Source organism: Bombyx mandarina, chromosome 20, assembly GCF_030267445.1.
Source record: "Bombyx mandarina strain Sakado chromosome 20, ASM3026744v2".
Taxonomy (NCBI): domain Eukaryota; kingdom Metazoa; phylum Arthropoda; class Insecta; order Lepidoptera; family Bombycidae; genus Bombyx; species Bombyx mandarina.
The window spans coordinates 1,315,104-1,331,843 of record NC_143226.1 but is presented as its reverse complement, the minus strand read 5'-3'; the positions used below and the strand labels follow the sequence as shown (position 1 = coordinate 1,331,843).

The 16,740-nt window shown below is 33.7% G+C and overlaps 2 protein-coding genes across 2 annotated transcripts; one reads left to right on the top strand and one right to left on the bottom strand.

Annotated features, from left to right (window-relative positions):
• Nucleotides 1-1,399: 1,399 nt before the first annotated feature.
• EloC (transcription elongation factor elongin C) lies at nt 1,400-8,156 on the bottom strand. Its single transcript, XM_028177066.2, has 4 exons — nt 7,535-8,156; nt 6,343-6,424; nt 4,759-4,960; nt 1,400-3,752 (listed from the first exon to the last, which is right to left on the bottom strand). Exons 2-4 carry the CDS (start codon nt 6,401-6,403, stop codon nt 3,611-3,613), a joined length of 405 nt encoding a protein of 134 aa, XP_028032867.1. The 5' UTR covers nt 6,404-6,424; nt 7,535-8,156; the 3' UTR covers nt 1,400-3,610.
• A 1,333-nt stretch (nt 8,157-9,489) lies between these two features.
• Nucleotides 9,490-16,217, top strand: LOC114245043 (uncharacterized). The gene has a single exon (XM_028177045.2). It carries the CDS (start codon nt 10,153-10,155, stop codon nt 11,671-11,673), a length of 1,521 nt encoding a protein of 506 aa, XP_028032846.2. The 5' UTR covers nt 9,490-10,152; the 3' UTR covers nt 11,674-16,217.
• Nucleotides 16,218-16,740: the final 523 nt, after the last annotated feature.

Below are 16,740 nucleotides of genomic sequence, written 5' to 3'. Positions count from 1 at the left end.
TACTAAAACTCCAATAATGTAACCCAAGGAGTAAAAAAATTACGTAAAATATTCTTTACATCGCGTGCCCTGCAAAAACTATTGATAATAGAATAACATAATGTACTACGACTTTGTAGAATACATTATTATTTACAAAAATAGTCACGACAGCATATGTCTAACTATTATAGTTATGCCACAATAAGCAGGCCGCTAGTTTTTAATATAGTTACGAAGTCACGATCTCCACTAGTGAAGAAACTGGGTTTTTGTTTTTGATGGTCGCACGCATCAGCTCTCCTTCTCTTCTCGTCGAACCCGTCGGTTGTGAAGAAGAGCTCGGCGAGTAAATTAACCCACAGACACAGCCCACTGAGTTTCTCGCCGGAACTTCTCAGTGGATCGCGTTTCGGATCCGGTGGTAGATTTTGCGAAGCACTGCTCTTGCTAGGGTTAGTGTTAACGATGCCGGCATGTTTGAGCCCCGTGAGCTCACCTACTTGTTAGGTTATGCTGACAGCCTCTCAAGGCTATCAATTTAGATAGGGAAAAAAGAGATAGACGGTGATGATCTTCATGAATTGCTGCATTCGCACAGTCTAAAACTAATAATTGTCGGGCTTATAGAAAAGCGAGAACATTAATAAGGTAAGGAGCAAACTGTTTCGTTAGGCCCAGTTGAATTAAAAACTTCAAATGACGATGTTGCAAAATTGAAAAAAGGTCTTGTTTGGTTCAATTGAAAAGGGATTATAAATTTTAAAAACAAACTCCAATTAAAAGTGCCTTTCTGCTACACGAACGGCGAATAAAAAAATTACTGACCAGCTACAACGAAATTTTCCGTAAGAAGAAAAACTTAACTCGTCTGGCGACATTGTCAGAACTTATGAAACCTTCGACGTCAAAATCACTTCAGCTTACGCTGTTTTAATAATTAACATGATACTATAGTACATTTGAGTGTTTCAAAAGAATCAAATTCGGTGAAGATATGTTACGCAAGGCTAGTACATGGAAATCGCTCATATGCACTTTCTGGTAACAGCCACTACCAGTGTTGCGCAAGGCTAACGCATGGAAACCACCAGTATGCATTTTCTGGTCAACGACCGCCGCCTAACACGAGGCGCACTGTCAGCACAGCGTGAATGACCTACGTGACCGGCAATGAGGACATCGCTTCATATATAAGAGACAGCACTCTTGGATTTTGGTTCGATCAAGACACACCAGCCTAGGTTAACTTAGTATACTTTTAAATTGTAATTCTTTTAATTAAATTTAGTTTAAATAAACGTTGGTTTTTTTTGCAACCTCCGACTGTAGCAACCGTAATTGATATAAAAATATTTGGCTTAAAGGACTAGAATCCTGTTTACTGCTTAAATTTTTTATGGGAAAAGCAAAAAAAGAATTCGTTTTTTTATAATTTATTTAAACAAAATACAAAGCAATAATTCACTGTTTTTGGTTTTAAAATGTTAATGCGACAATCGTTATACAAACACTACAATAATATCTAGAAAATCCGTTACTAGATTTCCAGCGATGTACTCATTTTATTCAGAATAGAGGAAATTATTGAATTCGGGTCAGAATTAAAATTTGATTATTTTTAAATAAACGAATTATTTAGCGAAATGTTCATCATATTATTGGAACGTATCGCTGCAGTGTCACGCCATTTTGATAAGTTTCAGTTCATTTGAGATCCTTTTTACTGTTACGTTATGAAGAATACATTCATAAGTTTTAGTGCACATATTGGCCGTTTTCCATTAATCATTACTTATTGGTAGTTTTCCAATTACAGAGCATAATGCGACTCAGTGACACACAATGCCGAATTATGCTGAAGCTTAGTTGAGCATTATGCCGCATAATGCGCTCTTGTGCTGTAATTGGAAAACGGCCATTACTGTGATCCTCTAAGCTTTTCTCTTAATTTATTGGGTTTTATGGGAAATCTGAAATTTAACGGCAGCCTTATTGTCCAGAATCATCTGATTTTGACATTTGATTGGCATTCATAAATCTGCATTAACTTCGAATATTTTCATTTTAAATAATTTTATTGTTTTATTAATTTTTATCTACGTTATGTAACATACTTTTTAGAATTCAGCTGACGCGCTCTATCCGCGATCATAAGAAGAAACAGGCGAGCGTCCGTCAGCTGCCTTAGCTCTACATTATCATAAGTAAACAAGTATCTGTGCTTAGCTTGCGTTTACAATAAAGTAGCTTAGAAACTTATTTTCATTTCGGATTCGGCGGTCCCATTAACGTTTGTATTCGTTTCAAAGTAAGTACCGTCCTTTTTAATGAACTTTTACTTTTTGCATTCTTTATGGCTACATTAATGAAAGGTCATCTACAATAAATGAGACACAAGAAACTCGTAAACCGTCTTGGTACATAAAGGATTTTATTGGTAATACTCAGGAAATACTGTAAAAACACTAAAATTATTTATTTTACATAATTCATTTTGTATTAGTTATGTAAACACTTTATGGTTATATGTAAAACTTTCATTTTCAATGTAGCCATAAATTATTCGTAAATATTTAAAATTAAACGTATTTATGCTCCTAAATGTTATGAAAAAGGATATAAAAACCACATCGTTGAGGTTGTTCACGTTTCAAAGGTTTACTTCTATAGACCTTACAATGAAAAACAAAAAGCTATGTTATAGATGAGAGACAGTGTAGATGTGCATCAGGAATTATTGTTATATCTCTTTCATTTTAATAATACGCAATGTGAATACTTTTTGTTATTTGAATACTAACAATAACCCCCCACACACACCCCCTGTCTATTTTTGATTTCCCACTGCGAACATATTTAATAAACCATTTTCATTTATCTGAACACTGCTGTTAGCTAATTTAAATTTGTTACATCAATAATTGTAGAAGCACAATATATAATATAATCAATTGTAAATTAAACGGACAGCAAGAAAAAAATAAAAACAAATAATCGTACGCACACTTACGTACAATTTAGAACTAACACAGATTATTTGTAGGCGTGTTCGTAATATTGCACTTTTAACATTATTCAAATATTAGAACATGTTAAAATTTTGCACGTGAAATAAACAACTTAATGCAATGAGAGATAACTTTATAAAGGATAAGAAAAAACATCATAGTTAGTTATCCGAGAGAATGACACATGCATTTGTAGTTGCAAATATTATTAAACTACAAATAATGACTTAGAGAGGCCGTTCACCTGAATTAGCTTGGCCGGAGCTTGTTGAAAGATTTTCCTTATCCAAAGTTTCTTGATGTCTCTGGACAGTTATATAATAATAGCACTTTATGTCTTTGGCAAGAGCATTCATCCGGCAATATCTGATACTGTGTTTCTCTCAATAAAATCATTTATCATCAGTTTAATGTTTCGATTTTATTTATATTGTTACTAACAAATCTAGACCACATTCACAAAACAAATCTTCACATAATACAATACAATAGTATTTGAGAGCAAAATTTATATTTACCGTTTAAACTCTAGACCTATTTACATTACCAATTCATCGTGTGACATATCTGTGGTTTATCTCTCATTGCATTGAGGCAATGTCGTTGTCAGAATTCATCGTTTAACAGTCGAGGAAGTTGGCAGCCATCAACACTTCGAGGGCGATCTCGGGAGCGATCGGAAACTCTGGTATCTCTGTAGACGAGTTGGTATAGCGTACCTTGTACGTGAAGTACATGCAGACTTTTTGGAGTACGTGTGATCTGTTGACAAATAAAATCGAGGTATTACTAAGTATTCTGAGAAGATATTAGGAACATTGATGTTGTAAGATGTGACACGGAGTGTGGTGAAGAATCCGTGCATTTCGGTTTTATGTGCGACCACCATTACACAATATAGTTTGAGCCATAGTCCAGGGTAAGCTTCGTTATTAATTCATATTCAGTCGAGTGACATTCATATCAAAAGAACACCTATTAATTCCTCAACCAAACACTGGTAGCGTCGAGGGGCTACTCCAGCTAAGCACGGTTTAGTAAGTGAGCTCACAGAGCTTAACCTGGGAGGACTAACATTAGCCCTAGCTTAAAAAGAACAGTGCTCCTCTGCGATCCACTAACGGCGCTTTTAGGAACCCCAAGCACCGGTCATCGTTCTCGTCGAACCCGTCGCTTGCGACGAAGAACTCGGCGAGTAAATTAACCCACAGACACAGCCCACTGAGTTTCTCGCCGGATCTTCCCAGTGGGTCGCGTTTCCGATCTGGTGGTAGATTCTGCGAAGCATTGCTCTTGCTAGGCGTAGTATTAACAACGTCAGGTTTGAGCCCTGTGAGCTCACGTACTTGTTAGGGTTACGCTGAAATGATCTCTCAAGACAATCAGCTTGGGTAGATAAAAAAATGCACCGAGAGCAGGTCTGTAGTATCCGATAGGAGGTATCTTGGGCGACGGCGGCTTTGCGTTGCCCTGTTACCTAGGTCAGAGATCTTATCGTACCGCACCAATCTCTCGAAGATCACCCATCCAGTCAACGGGATCACCATAGAGCTGTCTACATTATTTAAGAGTTTTCTAATAATAACTGTTTTTTCCTTAAATTGAATTGGATTTAATATATGCATGTATATTCTGATTCATGCTTGGATATACTATTATTATTGTATGAGCATCCTCTGCTACTTATTGTGTTCCATTGGACAATAGCACAGTAGTCAAAGCCTGCTAACCGCAAAACTGACAAGGTAACATTTTTGATAGTACATACGGTATCTCTCTAAAGTTGACCTCGTTAGCTTCATTTTCAGCAAACTGGCCCGGTCCGCTGAGCATAGCCTTAATAGTGCCTGATATAAGAGCATGCTCCCTCTTCACAATGAACTCGTGTCCATCAGAGGATACCAGTTTCACGTACATAGCGTCTGGACCTTCACATCCTCCATACACCTTCTCTTCACCACCGATACTGCCTAAGGGTGGGAATAAGAAAGTAAAATGATTTTTAATCTAATTATCTACACATAAGAGTTAAAACAAATCGACATAACAACACTTATGTAACGTAACGTATATATTGTTATGTTATAATTCTAACATAACAACACTTCAACTCATACTGCAATCAGCTGGTATCTTTGTTTTGTACATTTATCAAAATGTGTTACTGGTGGTAGGACGTTTTTGAGTCTACACGGGTAGGTACCATCTCCCTACTTATTTCTGCCATGAAGTTTCACCGGCGTATCAGTTTGAAGGGTGGGGCAGCCGTTGTACTGTAAAAACTGAGAATTTAGAACTCATATCTCAATGTACGATGTTGACTATGGGCTTCGGTAAGCCCTTAGTCAGGTGGGCCGTGAATTCATCAAATCATTTGAGTAATAAAAAAGTGTAGAAAAGTAATAGTAAAAGTCACAATTATATCAAAATTTAAACAATAGTATTGATTGTTATTATATCTATCATTATCATATTCTGTAATTCCTCAATTATTTGCAATGGCCACCATTATTTTCTCACTAATTACTAATATGCATCTCAACAAGAATACACTATTTAAATTTTGGGTGATTTTTATATTTGTTACTGGCAACTTTCAAATTTCATAGCTGATGCTGATCTCAAAAAATTCATGTGTCAACTAGCCACCAGGATAATTTCTTTGGGATTTTCTGAAACTGCAGGTTTATGCCAATAACCTAGAAACTGTTTCAGAGTTCAAAGCTAACAAACTGCTACATTTTTGTCAAAATGTCATTAAAATTTTCTTGAAAAGAACAATCACCTATCATTGGAGTTTTGGTGCCCAATTTTTCAGATTATTTAATACAAATTTAAAAACAAAATTTGTACATTACGATACCACAAAGTGTCACTATTCTAAAATATATCAAGGGGTGAAAGGTTATTTAGTTTAACCAACATTTCACTTAATATCATTTATCTTTGTATTTAAAGGTGTGTTGTATATGGTATTAGCATCAACAGTATGATGTTCTTAATTGAACTTTAATTAAGTTTAATCCATTTAAATATCTGAATAAGTTTTTTACTGTCATATTTTTAACAAACTTTAAACATTAAAACGGCTCTTCTATATAGTTTCACCCCTCGGTATGATATTTTTTTCATAAATGAAATAGTGCACTCCTATTGAGAACCGTATACACAGAAAATATAAATCATGTAACCAATTGACCAATATTGACCCGTAAAAGATAAAAGTTATAATAACAATGGTAATACTATAATGTATATTATAATAATATATGGTTATAATTGTGGATAAAGTTACCACTCAAAAAGGACAAATATTAAATTTATTTCAGTAGTACTAGTTTGCAAATCTTACCAGATCCACTAGCTGAATGTTGTTCATCAGCAACATTAGTTACAGAAGGTTGCTCGGACATTTTTCACTGAGGGATTTCTTGCTGTAGAAAATAAATTTCTTAGATTATATCTGCATATCATGATTTTTTTTATTACAGAGGTGAGCGAACAAGCTCACAGTCCACCTGGTGTTAAGTGGTTATCAGAGCCCATAGACATCTACAATGTAAATGCCGCTACCCATCTTGAGATATGAGTTCTAAGGTCTCAGTATAGTTACAAGGGCTGTCCCACCCTTCAAACCGAAACGCATTACTACTTCACGGCAGAAATAGGCGGGGCGGTGGTACCTCCCCGTGCAGACTCACAAGAGTTTTTACCATCAGTAATTGTGCAAATTATAATTTTTCGGGTTTGATTTTTATTACACAATGTTATTCCTTCACCGTGGAAGTCAATAGTGAACATTTGTTAAGAACGTATTTCACTAAGCTGACTGAACTTATTGTTTAACATTAAGTATATTAATAGGTCATGAACAGCTTGTGGTCAGCAGTCTAATTAGTTAATAATTAGAATGATGGGCAAAAGTGCATGTCATCAATAGAGAGGATACAAAAGCTGTTAGTTTGTTGTGAATAATTATTAATTTTATATTAAGATGATCAATTAAACAAAAACTTATGTCTATGGCAATTTAGAGTACAATTTGTATTTATTAATTAAGGTATTCCAACAAAGGATATAGGTACAATATAGAAATGTTGCTAAAGATAAAACTAATAAATAGCTTTTTTCTATTTTAATGATAATGAATTTAAAAGACTATAGTCTTTTAATCAGAGAGACACCACATTCACAGAAATAAACAGCATATTGGAATTAATTTCAAATCAAGAAACGCATGAATACAAAAAAGCCGACTTAAAACGTCTAAAACATGACTAAACTCATATTCAAGCAAAAGCAAGGTTAGTCTCGAAAACTAAGATAAACGAAGAAAAAAAAAACTTGACAGTAAAAATAGCTCAGAATATAATAGAATTAATTCGAACATTAATGAAAAATAAACGAAAAACAATTTATGAATTTACATCTGTTTGTAAATGTTTAACCATCTTAATGGCAATTTATTTAGGCATTAGGTATACCTTAAAGCGTCAAGGTTTTAAATTTAATCTAAGATCTCTATCACAACGAATGAAACATACCTTAGGCTAATGTGGAGTTGTTTATGTAGGTAGGTAAGAGGTATTAGTAGCCTTTTACTATAAAGATGAAAATACTATAATCAGTAAATATTTCTAAATATTGAAAGGAACAATTTTTATTTTTATAGGTTAACAACCCAGCAGAATCAAATTTTGACAGGACTAAAAGTCGGTCTGTCAGATTTGACAGTAGCAGTAGTGTTCCGTTATACCAAATGGAAACGCGAAAGTATCACACCATACTTTGTATATTCTATTCTCTTTCATGAAAAATGATATGGAGCGAAATGAAATGAAGTTAATTAATTTGAGACATTAATCAACTAGATAAAATGAGATAAGATTATATGGGATGAAATATAATCTCAGTAAAATGGTGGTTATTTATTGAGACTTTTTCAGTGGGCTTTGTGGAGGATCCCGATAAGCTACGTTTAGTGGCTTTGTTTCATTTTACCACATTTGTACACTTCACAGATATTCAACAGTTAATAAATCACCGTTATTACATCTTTAGACACGACGAAACACTAAATAGATAAAATAAAACAATTTTACGGAACTTCGCTCCTCGTGCTCCAGCCAAAAGTCTTTAATATAAATATATTATTTTATTATCTATGGTCTTGACATGTCAGATTTGACATTAGACATTTTATCTACCTAAAATAGTGCCTAAAATCCGTACCTACATAAATTTATTACCTACCTACCTACTTACCCACCTATTCACCCTATCTAGATGTTTGAACTACAAATCAAGTTAACACACTTATTCATTCGTGAATCGTGAATGTTGAGAATAAAATTGTTGTTAATCGGAATGAGTGGGTTTTACGTAGGCATCTCCTTAATAGGCACATAGAAGGGTTTTTGATTTGACTCATCAACCGACTTTAATACCTACCTATCTATCCAAAGCCTATAATAAAACTACCTAAATACCTAAAAAAAAATACCTATCTAAAGTTGACTGTGGCAAACAATTGGGCAAATATGGCATAGAAAAGAAGTATAGTATGAAAGAAAGAAATACATGAAATAGATTTAGTTTCATCGAATGCGAAATAATAACAAACCCATGTTAATGTAAAAAATGAGTTCATCTTTTTTGTACCTAATAACACACTATCCGTATACAACGAATAAGAGGCTATACCAGTGATAGTGTCATTCAGGGCGGTCAATATTGTTCTGATACTATCGCAATAAATTAACACTCAGTCTATTATTTATATATCATAACGGAATTTTATTTCTGAAAGCATTCCGTTCCAGATTTTTTCGATATTACTACTTTAAGCGGTGTTCATAGTAACTTACGAAATAAATTGCAAGTCACTGCATGTGTAACATAACATAATACAACATATTTTAAAATAATTAGAAAAAATAAGTAGACATGGTTTCTTAAAATACTTTCGTCAATCAGTTCCGCAAGGTTACGGAAATAGGTGACTGAAACTAATGTAGGTAGAAGATAGATAGATTGATAAAATACCAAATAATAAATGGCAGTAAGTTATATTACTCAAAATAAGAACAGATGAATCCGAAAGCACTTATAATTAAGAAATTAAAGCTTTAATACCTGCTTTTTTACATAATATTATTAATAAATAAAAGAGGTAAATATAGATAAAGCGATCAGTTTCTTTTTAAATAAAATTCCTGAATACTATATTTAACTTTTGCAAACTCGTGAATTTTTTAAGCCGCGAGCAGAATGAAGCAAATGTCATTTTGTTTTGAAAGGTTGTTTAATTTTTAAAATTTTTAGATTTTCATAATTTACATTGATCAATATAAAAAAAAAAATATATTTAATTTTAAAAATCCGTGCCAAAAAAACGAAGACAAGTACAGCATTTCCGGACACAACTAAGCTTATGCCACAATCGTGAGCTAAAAATTCATACATGTCAATTGTCAAAAATGAAAATGACAAATAGGCAGGACAATACCTACCTGCCGAGTAACATCTAATGATTTTCCTATTTTGGGTATAATTTTGACTAATCTAATTCTTTCATCTATAACTTTGGCTTGGATGTTTGCCACATCAATATTAATAAATGATGGTTAATGTTCCATTTTGAGTCCCAGTTTTTTATGAATTTTATTCTCAGTCCCTACAAATGTACTTTATTGAACTAAAGATTTGACTAAAAGCCTAGAATCCACGTCATGGAATAATTTAAAAAAACATTTCAATAGGTCATCGGACCACAGCTGACGATTCGGCGGACTTTTTTTGACATGGCTTTGGCTTTTGGCTTCATTCATTATTTTGACATTTCGTGATTTTGATGTCAAGCGCTACGTATTTCTTTCATAAAAGTGATTTTCTATTAGTTTTAAGACATTTCTTCCATTTTTTCAATAAAAGTAAGGCTAACGGAGCCTAACGTCAAAACTTTCTTCAAGAAATAGGTTTCCGAACCCGAGAAATTCCGCGAGAACCATGTGACACGAATACGAAAAAGTGCCTTCGGACCGTCAATGTGACAGAAATGTTTTCTGCCATCGCGACGAACAGCAGCCGCTGTGGAACTGAGTCCGCCCCGAAGCGCGATCCTCGAACGGCGAAGTAGAGCGTGAGCAAAGATGAGCGCGAGATGGCCAGCCCACCACCGAACCCCCGAGAAGGCGAGCAGGGCCCCGAGCACGCCGAGGAGGCGAGCGCCAAAGGCGCGCCCGCCCCGCAGAAGAGGTTCGTAGCGCCGCCCGCCGAAGAGCTGCCTTCTAAGCTGCATTACGTGACCGTGAGCGCTCCTGGTCCGAGCGGAGTCAAAGCTACATTTCGCACGGTGAAGGTACCGCGTCGAGTTCCCACCCTGGGTGGAGTTCGGTCCCGCACAGAGGCCGCGGCAGCGCCGGCCACGCCCGCCCCTGCCGAGCCGCCTCCCGCATCTGAACGTACCAGGAAAGGCCGTCGGGACCATGCTAAGCGGCACGTCTGCAGTACCTGTGACAAGCGCTTCTCCAGCCCAGGAAAACTAAATCAACATGTATTGTCTCACACAGGTGAGCTGCCTTTCTCTTGTGATTTGTGTGAAAAGCGATTCAATACTAGGTTCAAACTTGCTCGTCATGGGCTCATTCACAGTGAAGCTAAAGCATTTGCATGCAATGTTTGTGGTAAAACATTCAATCGGAAGGATCATCTCACCAATCATGTCAGAGTCCATAATCCTATTAAGAAATTTTATACATGTGAGAGACCTGATTGTAGGAAGTCATACACATCTAACTTGAGTTACCGCAAACATGTTGCATTGCACTCAGCGGAAGAAGGGAATTTGCAATGTAAAATATGTAATGCCACTTTCAGCACAAGGCAAGAAATTGTTTATCATCTGAAGGTGCACACTGGCAGTCGAACTTTAAAAAGTGAGACTGATAAAAAGTTTACTTGCAGCTACTGTGAGCGAAGGTTCTTTACAGCTAAGGATGTTAGACGGCACTTAGTGGTGCATACAGGTAGACGTGATTTCTTATGTCCGTTCTGCCCACAAAAGTTTGGGAGAAAAGATCACTTGGTTCGCCATGTTAAAAATGCACATCCTGATGAATCTTGGAAATCTGCTGCTGTTGGTACATCCAGTGAACCACCACCAGAGGCATCTGCTTTTGAGGAAACATATAGTGAGTTTGCTTTAGAAGGAACAGACTTTGGAATCTGGAAGCCACCATCACCAAAGGTGACCACCCCAGAGGGTAGAACACGTGTGCCCTCTACTGACATTATTGTGGAAATACCTCCATTAGACCCATCTGAAATAAAAGTGGAGCCACTGGATATTAAGGATTCTTTAAACATTAAACAAGAAGAAACGCAAGCACAAAATTGTGACCTCCTTGAGAATGTTGAGTACCCACCAATAATTTGGAATCCTTCATATTTGAGCCCACAAGATTTAATAGTTTCAGAAAATGTTGAATCTTATGGACTGCTCGATCCAGGTGAAGGCCCTTCAGGCCTGTCGAGCCAGATTTTGGGACTCTTGGATGATAGGGAGCCTTCTTATTCAGGTGAAGATGGTCGTGTTCAGCAACAACGCTTGCCAGCTTTCACACAGGCTTTTCAGACAGCACAGAGCCCGAAACCGCCAAAACCACCACCCCCACCGCACTAGCACTCTAGGTTTACTTGGGTGACAGCTATTTGTTAGCTGAGTGCAATGCATTAGTCAAGACTCAAGGGTGAGATTTCTGCATTTACTGAATACCGAACTACCTCATTAGGTAATGTGGACTATTTTTGTAAATAGTCTGAGTGCAGTAGTAATACAAAAAAGTTTTGGACTTGATATTGGACCTTAAATGCTAGTTATTGAAAAATGGAGGTAACTATCCTCATGTTAAAATTGCCAAATTGTATATTTGTACATTCAGGTATACCAAAATGTTTCCGAATTCTACATGAATATGTGATCTAGTCGTGTATGTACTTTCGGAATTGTATAATGTTTATTTATAGCGTACATGTATGACGTTTTATGGAGTATAAATGGGACCAACTCTGTGAGCTAGGTGGAATACAGTTAGTTAGATGATATCAGACCGTTTGAGTTTTCTTTGGGTTGGCAGCAATGTAATGTCGAGCAGATGTCTTGCAGGTGTCTTGAAAGTACATGGCTCTTGAAGGCGGCAGGCTATTATAATATGTTTCAGAGAGGCTTGTCGCTTTTACGCGCAATAAAACACAACAGAGCATGTGTCTTTCAATTAAAATTAAGTGTAAGTACTGCCAATATAACATCAGATCTGCATTAAAGTTATGAGTGTATCATCCGTATGTTAAGTGTTCTGTACAGAGTAATGAAGGCTTTATAATCAGGGTTCAGTTTCCTTCTATACTCAGAATGAATTTGAAGCCCAAACTCAGAAACGTTGAGCTAGAAAAGTGCAATAAACATGATGAAGTAAATTATCTCAGAAGCTAAATTGCTTTGGAAAAAAAAAATGTAGGTCGAGTCTGATCAGCAAAATGTATACTTAAATAAAGTTTCATTAATATCATTAAAAAATGTGCCAAAAAATTCAATGCAAAAAAATCAGTTTCATAGTATAATTTTGCTTGTCGGATCATTCGGAAAAGCCTTATTTGTAAATTTTTGATTTCATTTGTGTCGGACCACATGGGAATTATTTCAACATTAAAATTTACATTTCGAAATGTTAATTTTAAAATAGTTTTTGTTTTGGCGTATGTTTTAGGATTATGAGCCAAATTTATGTAATTTGTGTAGTAATGTGTTAAGAGTGTGTTTGGTGTCAGGTGATTGTATATATAATAGTAAAAAAACTATTTTTAATTAGGTGCCTTAAAAATCCAGCAACATACTAATGATTATTAAAAGGTAATTTATAAAACTTCAAAAAAAGGAAATGTTTCTATTTTGTATGGTATAGTTGTTTAAGTCTAGTTTGAAAAAAGTCAATGAGTAAAAAAACTGGCACCTAATTTCTATGTTTCTTTGCTCTTCAGAAATCACAAGTTTTTTTTTACGATTACATTTTGGCACTTTGTAAACGTTACAGACAGGGATTTCAGTTTTTTTATGCATAAAAAAATAAACTTTTTTTATCGCTTTCGTTGAATAATATTATAATGCAATGATTTTTCTAAAGTTTCCACTTGCTAAGTGGTAGTCCTGACACATAAAATGTGCTAAATCACATGTTAATTTTTAAGGAATCTTCATTATTGTTTTTTATGTTTGATGTCTATTCACAGCACGGATAGAACTGTAAACTACAGATCCGATGTTGTAATCGTAGTAATATGTATATAATTCTAATCTTTTGTTTTAGGTTAATAGGACTGTAAAAAAATTAAATCTACCTCAGAAACAACTTATCTTGTAGAAAATAATAAATATGTTAGGTTAGTGAAAAAAAAATTAAATTTTTTTTTCTACTTTAAAAATACAGCGACAATAAGGCAGTTTTATGACATCTACATTGTCTTAATTCTTTTTAAATTAATTTTAGTGTGTGCTGCAATATCGAAATCTTATTTGATAAAATTTGAAAAAAAAATATATGATATATTCGTTTTTTTTCTTGCTCTTTAAGAGTTTTCTTCGAGTTACATTGGCATATTAACAAAATTATTTTTCCAATCGAGATTGGGAGATAGTAAAAAAAAAAATACAAAAAAAAAAAATTTCAAACAAAACAAAAATGAATCAGAAAAGATTTCGTGAAAATGTTTTTTTTAATGCTTGACACAGTACAATTTTAATGTACATTGAAAGTTTAATGAGAAATATTTTCACAATACATTTTATTCCTAAGGTAATAGACCGATAAATGTTCAAACACATACACAGAATAATGAAATTTAAAGCACTGGCGAATTTATAATAACAAACATGTTTCTTTTTCAGCTACACAATTGTACAAGTCAACGCAATTTTTTTAATCTTATTAATATTTGGTTTCGATCATCTTTGGTGTTGAGTGAACGTTACAGATAAAATTGCACGATATCCTAATTTAAATATGCCTCATGTTACGTGTTTCAATAACTTTAATTGCTGGGAACATTTCGTTTTGTCGGTCTATTACCTATCCAACTAGTCATATCACAGCAGCACATAACCAGTAAAATATGCATTTTTATATTTAATCTCATAAAACAATATATAGTTAAACAAACAGACTTACGAGAAAGCGCATTTTTTTTTTACGTAAAATTAATTTTATATATAAATAAATAAAATATTGGACAGTAAATAATAATTACAACGATTTATCCGCATAAAATATTTCTACTAAAATATTTAACGCTAGACCACCATAGTTCAGGTTTACTGCAATATCGTTTTAGAACAATTATTTTATAAGAGCATATTAAAAAATATATAGCACTTTTAGAATTAAAGTGGCTTAATTAAAAATTCTAGTTTTTTGGTAAAGGTCAAAATCGTAATTGAATAATTATAATTTGACAGTTTCGATTTTAATACCTTATAGCCCAATATATAAAGCCTTATAGCGCATAGGTACGTTAAGCTTTCAGGTATGCGCTTGATTTATAAGAGACGGAAAGTGTACTTTGCCCTTTTCTAGACTAAAATTTAATTTTTAATTTAAAAAGTTTAATTTTAACTGATAGAATAGGTACATGCTTATAAGTCGTTCAAAGTATAAAACTCATTCTAATTAAAAGTTTAATAAGTTTAATTTTTAGATAAGCCACTTCAATTCTAAAGATGCGATATATATATAATCAGAACTAGAAGGTTATATTTTTGCAATAAAATATTGGTATTTTTTTTACAACGACATAAATGCAATATGTTTTTTTTTTGTTAATTTATTTGTCTGAATTTGATAACATATCAAAGAACTACCATAAGTATGTACATATAACCATTTTACTTGACCTTGATGCTGGATTTGAATATCACGAAATAATTTATTTAAATATGATGTGGGTTTTATCGTATATTTTCATAAAATTATATTATAATGAGTGTTTCCATTTTTATAGTAATTATACATTTCAGATTATATTTTTAATTGATGCATCATGTCGACAAAATGGCCATTAATTTTTTGTGTATCTAACCAAGCACTGAAAGTGTTCACTTTCGTTTTTTTCTTCCTCAGAATCTTTACGCATAATTATTGTTGTAATATCGCCCAGTTTTTATTGTTTTTATTACCTGCGAATGAGTGTGACTCATTTCTTTTTTAATTTATTATAATAAATAACACGAATAATATGTTGTAATACATACCAAATAAAATTAATTATATTTTTTTTTTATATGTGCTTACATCTGTAGAATTTCGAATATTTTTACTATTATTTTGTTTGTAAGTTTTGGTAACTGCAACGAAATGGCTACGAGTAATGAGTATGTGTCATAATGATAACGTGACATACACGAAATGTTAACAAGCATTTTAATGATATTCTGAAAAGTGTGTTGTAAAAAAATTGTTACACAAATGGCCTCCTGGTCTATTAAAGAATGCCGCTTAAATTTGCTCGTAGCTTTTAAATTATGTAAAATTGTTCAATAGTTATACGATATACGTAATTTTGGTACATAAAATAGGGGCCTTATTAATTAAATAATAAAAAAAAATAGATTTGTTTGAAGTAAAAAAAAAAGAAGAGAAAAAAACTATTTTTAGAATACTATGATATTTTTTAATATAGAAATGATCTATTTTTGTTACGCTTTTACGAAAGTAATAAGGCATTTCTTTTTGGATGTTTAATTTTTTTTTTATAACAACATTAACATGAAAACTTGCAAAAGAGTGGCAGAATCGACATTGGAATCTAGCTATTTCCAATTAGAAACAATATTTTCTAAAATTCTTAAAAAAATACATTAACTATTAAATCCTTTAAATTCCACAGATTTTAATGATAAATCTAAATAACGTTTTTAATCCCTTGTCCTCGGTCCAGTAGTAACAATGAAAGTTTGTAGGATGTGGACTGCAGTTTATGATTATTTGAATACGGAAGTTACCTGATTTCCAATGTTGCCAGCCATAAAAAACAAATTCACAGTGTTCAAATTAGTAATATACTAACCAAGACCGAGGGATACCATCGCAGGAGAACCCTAATAATTATAAACAATTGTACCTGGTTTATAATAACATTATGTAAATGGTCTTCATTGTAATAAATATTTGGAACATCCTTTCGTTTTTATTTATCAAACATAAATCCCGATTCACATGAATTCATTCACTGTGTTAGTTACGTAAAGTTTAAAAAAAAGCTATGCGTTTAATGGAAATTTGTTGTATTATTACTAGTAGCTTTGAAAGACTATTCTGTGTGCTTAGTGCGAGTTTTTTTAACGTTCTCTATAATAAAAAGTTAACCCAATTTTGTATGCAGTTGGAACAGCGCCCCTAGCGGCAAACGTAGGCAAACGATTCCATTCTATACAAATATGAGCTAACTTTTACGCTATATAGAACGTTAAAAAACTCGCACTCAGCACACTGGTTTCATACAACTGGCGTGGACGAGCTCTAGAGACTATCTCATCATCAGATAATATCTGCCTTAGCAAAAGTAGTGCTTGGCTGAATCTATGTTCGAATCGTGGCCTACAAATCTGACGAGAAATTCAGTGGATTGGTTGTTCACAGACACGAGCTTACGTCTATTTATTATTAGTTATTTACGGGGATCCATAGAAATTACAAAAGGA